This window comes from Erpetoichthys calabaricus, chromosome 12, assembly GCF_900747795.2.
Source record: "Erpetoichthys calabaricus chromosome 12, fErpCal1.3, whole genome shotgun sequence".
Lineage (NCBI taxonomy): Eukaryota > Metazoa > Chordata > Cladistia > Polypteriformes > Polypteridae > Erpetoichthys > Erpetoichthys calabaricus.
The window spans coordinates 82,561,892-82,567,891 of NC_041405.2; the positions used below are offsets into that span (position 1 = coordinate 82,561,892).

General features: G+C 38.5%; 1 protein-coding gene across 1 annotated transcript in view; it reads left to right on the forward strand.

The window, feature by feature from the left end:
• Positions 1 to 6,000, forward strand: part of LOC114662352 (G-protein coupled receptor 143-like) — a 28,377-nt gene extending 22,377 nt beyond the window's left edge. Inside the window, exon 9 of the mRNA XM_028815757.2 lies at positions 5,529 to 6,000. Within this exon, the coding sequence (XP_028671590.1) occupies positions 5,529 to 5,659 (131 nt within the window). The 3' untranslated portion in view covers positions 5,660 to 6,000. The remainder of the gene's footprint in view (positions 1 to 5,528) is intronic.

Sequence of the window (6,000 nt, forward strand, 5' to 3'; positions counted from 1 at the left end):
TTTATTAGTATAGATGTATATGTGTATGTATATACAGTATGTGTGTGTGTGTGTGTGTGTGTATGTATATATATATATATATATATATATATATATATATTATATAAATATATAATAATATACACATACACTATATATATAATATAACATGTGTATGTATATATGGTTTTGGCAGCCAAGCGCTTTTTTTCCAACCTAGAAGACGTCTCTTGAGATCCGTTTAATCGCCTCGTTGATTGCATGTCTTCCAAGGTAGTTTCGATACCCATTTCCTGCACCGAGTCATCTCTCCTTTTATGAGTGACTGTGTTAGTGGCCATACATCGTACAGGTCTTAGAATGCACTGAATACTTGTAACTGGTGTCGCCCGTCGGCTACTTTCGACAGGGAATGGAAGCAATTGTCGAGTAACAAAAATTATTTGTAAGTGATTTCGCATTGAAGAAATAGTAAAAACTTGATCACTTGGGTCAATACCTAAAGAAATACACACGGCAAATGCAATTGAGAATACACCAGAATCTGTATGATTTAATTGTTGCTGTGCGTCTTCATAAACTGTGGGAGGTTTGTAAGGAAACAAAGCATGAAGGAAACGAAGCTGCTCTTGGGTGAGGTTGAATTTTTTTATCAGCGTTTAAACTGTCATAGACATGAATTACAGCACCATCATAATAGGTACACACCCAGTGAGTCACTCGTTCAGTAGCTGCAGAAGGTAATATTTGAATATGTTTTGCATTTTGTGGAATGGGCATTATAGGTATGTCGGGAGTCCACATTAGCAAAACCTTTTGAGGTTGGAAAATTGTATGCGCAGCTAAAATTTTGTTGAATTTGCTCATGTGATCTGTTGATAAATAATCATTATTTACCAACTCATTCATTGCAAAATCTGACAGTGGTAAGATCACTCCTTCCATAACACTAAACACAAACACTACAAAACGGCAACACCGCCGGGAAGAACACTAAATGAGATAAAGTAAAAGTCTACCAAACTTCTTTATTATAACTGCTTTATTATAGCAGGTGATGGGATGCTGGCGCACGCTTGTTGTTGCCGCTCCTCCCTGTTAACACTTTTCGCAAAATTCGCCTTAATTCTGCACTTTCTTACGCTTGTTTTATTTCGTTTATTGTACGTATAGTTCATGGATACAGCTGACTCGAATTGCATGGATTTGGCTTAATGTTTACAGATTTTATGGACTCCACTTTACTGGGAACAGCTGAGTCTGTGGATCATGGGACGAGACCTACGAACATTTCTTTGTACCTGGTGATCTAGCACCTCGGGATGATCTGTCTCCGTGATTATATTCGCTATGCTGATCTGCTCCCGTTTCATCTTATAGTACCCTACGACCAGGAACTGATCTGATGTTCATACTAACCTGGTTTATGGCTTATGGCTCTGAGGTGATCATGCCTGAAATTACTAAGCGTTACTGTTTATGGCTATGTATTGGAACATCCAAATCCTGCTTCCTCCTCCTGCTGTGCTTTCTGCTGCTTGCTATCGCCGCTCACCTACGCTACCACACCCGCCTGTCCTACCGGCTCCGTTGTGCTGTGCTGCTTCTACACTGCTATCAGCTAAGTATCACTCACTATTTTAGCGCTTTGAATACTGAGAAAAGCACTATATAAATGTAATGAATTATTATTTATTATTAAAGACTAAAGTACAAAAACAAAGTAGAAAGTAACACTAAACCGCAACACCACCGGGAACACCGGCACACCGCGTCTACTAAACACTTAGAAACACTAAAGGAAAAAATACTATTCAGTAAGCACCGCGTCTACTAAACAGTAAATCGGTAAAGGAGAAAGGACGGCAAGACCGTGTCAGCTCTGAGTGAAGTGAAGTGAATGAAATGAGGTGAATGGGAGGGGAGATGATCACGTGGCTCCAACACCCGCCTTAACTCTCCGTCCCTCCACAAACACAGTCACACGGATCCCAATTCTCATATATATATATATAATGATGATTGCAGGGATGCTTCTCTAAATTCTTTGCAGTTACAAGGTCAGTAATCTTCCAAGATATACATTGTGAAAAATGAGAAATAACAAATGAACTGAATAAATACTTAACCAAAGTATTTTTAAGATGAAATAAATGGGATATGTCAAGTAGAATTAAAGGCAAATTCTTAGTTAATAGTTTTTAAAGTCAGGTGTGCTCCAAGTGCCCAATTTTAAGATTAACAAAACACCTAGACCTGATGGGATTTTGCCAATTGGAATAAAAGAAATGTAAGATATTGTTTATAAACATTTAAGTATACTCCAACAGTTACTTCAGGTTGTAGAAGTGCCTGATAACTGGGAAAGATGATAATGTGCACATAATTGTGTCAAAATAGATCCTACTAATTACATGCTTGCTGCTATAGCATGCAAAATTATAGAAACTGTTATGAGAAAATAGTATGAAAATAGCTAAATAATTGAGCTCTTTTAAAACGGGGAACTAGTGTAGTAGACAAAATCCAAGCATACAGTGCATCCGGAAAGTATTCACAGCACATCACTTTTTCCACATTTTGTTATGTTACAGCCTTATTCCAAAATGGATTAAATTCATATTTTTCCTCAGAATTCTACACACAACACCCCATAATGACAACGTGAAAAAAGTTTACTTGAGGTTTTTGCAAATTTATTAAAAATAAAAAAATTGAGAAAGCACATGTACATAAGTATTCACAGCCTTTGCCATGAAGCTCAAAATTGAGCTCAGGTGCATCCTGTTTCCCCTGATCATCCTTGAGATGTTTCTGCAGCTTAATTGGAGTCCACCTGTGGTAAATTCAGTTGATTGGACATGATTTGGAAAGGCACACACCTGTCTAGATAAGGTCCCACAGTTGACAGTTCATGTCAGAGCACAAACCAAGCATGAAGTTAAAGGAATTGTCTGTAGACCTCAGAGACAGGATTAAAAATTTTAAAATTTCAGTATTTTAATAGTAAAAGAATGGTCAAGGAGGAGGTGAAGTGCATCAGGAATAGTAAAGGGGAATTAAAAGATACAGACAGTGAAACAGTGGACTCTCAAAACAGTTTTCTGAGGTCTTCACAAGTGAAAGTGGATAACCGCCCAGCAGTAAACAGGGCTACTAAGTAGGTACTGAAGGATTTGGAAATTGTAAAGGGAGAAGTACTGCTAAGAATAAATAGGCTGAAATCAAACAAATCTCCAGGACCAGATAATATTTACCACCAAGTTCTTAAGGAGGAACAAGTACCTATATAAACCCTTGACACATATTTTTAGGAAGTCACTGTGCACTGGGGAGATTCCAAAGGACTGGGGGGAAAAAAAAAAGGTGACTGGGCAGATCCAAGCAACTATAAGCTTAACATGCATCACAGGAAAATTAATGGAAGGAATTAAGGAAAAGATTGAACAGCATATGGAAAGTACAGGAGTTTTTCTGAACAGTCAGCATGAGTTCAGAAGAGGGAGGTCAGATATAGATAGAGAGAGAAATATATATCTACTAGCCATGTGCGCCCAACTATGTTGCGTGTGTTAAAGTTGTCTGAAGGGCTCCCTGTTTCAACGCGGCTGCCAGTCGTGAACTGGGCCCTTTGTCGCACAGCATTATTATTTTTTTGATAAGGGAAACAAAATTAGAAAACAAAACCCTTGGACATTGATTTGATAGAAACGGCCTACTCGGAATCACTGTCCGAATAGTAATTATGTGGTGGTGGAGGAGCATTTCTGCTTCTCTCCGTTCACAGTCCGTCTCGTTTTCATGATGCTGTCGTTTCCTGTCACGATCTCTTCTCAACCTTTCTCCAATCTCACAGGTTGCTTTGTGGCAATCCAAAGAGTAAGGAAGAACCAATGCTTCTTTCTTGAACTCCAAATGCCGACTGATGGAAAATCACAAAAGTGTGCCGACTTGTATACTCTGACTGCCGACTCCAAGAAGTGGGTGAACATTCGATTTGGACGAAGTGCTGCCAACGACGGTCGATAGAAACACACAAAACCACAGTCTCAACAACGAAGCAGGTGTCGACGCCAGATCTAAACACAAAGCACGGTGTCGACGCCAGATCTAAACACAGAGTGCTATCGACAGTGTTTGCAAACAAAAGTAACAACCAAGGTGTTGTGTATTCAGCCAGTACAAACAGCACGTAGTCTCCTTTAGTTCAATCCTCTTTAATCACCACACTCCAACCTCATCCAGAGTCTTTCAAAACTAGACTTTGATTTTTTTTTTTTTTTTTTTTGAAGAATTAAGTGGATATGACTGGTGAGCCTTGTTGGGCTGAATGACCTGTTTTCATCTAGATGTCCGAATGTCTGTCCTTGGAGCAATACTAAAATTGGAGGGCTAGAAGATAGTGACAAGGCAGCAAAAAAACATACCTTCAAAACTGGACAAACACTTGAAAAGTGCAGGTTAATTTAGCAAACTGACACACATCAGGAAAAGAGATGTTAATTATAAATACAAGATTGGAGGTGATGACTCGTAGGAAGCTTCCTCAAAAAAGAATTTGGAGATTTACCTTGAACACAACATTCTCATCTAGGCAATGTGCAGAAGCAGCTAGCCTAATGTTATATTTTTGTATTGTAAAACTGTTTAATTTATATCAAAGGCTGTTTTGCTCAGACTGCGTAATGCGCTAATGTGACTGGAATACAGTGTGCACTTCTGGTCAAAATGCTTCAAAAAAGACCACACCACTACAAGTTGCACAACGCAGAGCCTACAAGGCTTACAAGTACAACCCAGGACTAAAGAGCATGCTCTGTTTTGACAAGCTTGAGGAATTTAACCTGGTTAGCCTTAGGAAGAGTAGACTGTGTGGGAACCAAATCCATGTCTTCAAATTTCTCAAAGGTAAGGATAATGTTGACCCAGTAGAATTCATTTGATTAAATAGTGAACTACATGCCTGAGGGCACCAGTGGAAATCTGGGGTATATTTAAGGCTGAAGGTAGCAAGCACTTTACACAACTACCAAGTCATGTGGTCCAGATTTCTGCTTAAGCTACTTTTGAAGAGTACTTGGATGAGCTATTAAGAAACATTAGCAAACGAAACAAGCTTAAATGGGAGAATAGTCTTCTCTGTAGTTTTTTAGACTTAATTTGCTTATTACAGGATTTAAGGATCAAACTGATCGCTTGTTAGCAAAACAAAATGGTAAAGGTTTGTCAGTCAGATGTGTCCTGGTTTCTACATGTATATTATTAATCACTTCATGATACAGAAAAGTAGCCATTTCTTCCATGAGTTCAACACACTGTAACATTAATTTTCCTTAGAGTATCTTCCTGGTGATTTTGATGTTTTATTTATGTACACAAAAAAAAAATTTGTCATGACAGGACATACTGTATGTTCAAATGTCAGCATTTTTTTTTTTGAGATCTGTGGCACATTAGATTGGCATTTCACAAGTCTAGTCCCTGTAATCTGTTGTACGTATTATTATTTTTCATTTATCTGTCCTAATTTAGCCTTTTTTATGTTTCAGATAGTGCTTATCAAGATACACAGCCAGCACACTGGCTTGTCACAATGTGCTGTAAAAGATCTGCCCCAGGAATGGCTGAAAGCAAATGCACTGCGGACAGAGGAAGAAGATGGATGGTCTTGAGAGCATGACTGCAGTGGGGCTTGCTGGCTGCTCAAAAGATTTAGTGCAACAGCACAGTTTAGCTCTCAGAGTCATCTGTTTCCTGAACAAAAGCTTGTATTTTTGTAATTGTAACTGCCCCCCCCCCCCCTTTTAATTCCCTAAGGGCTTCAACCCTAACTTTACTTAAACCTGTGCTTGCTATTTATTTAACAAGTAACAGTCTAAATGCTCTAGTAGCTCTTACATCTCTAATTTTATCTTAAACTGCTTTCATTTCATTCATCTTGGTGTAACCCTTAAAAGCTGAGAAGGATTCTCTTCTTTGCCAAGTGTATATTTGTGCCGCAATAAATCGGCTATTGTGAGA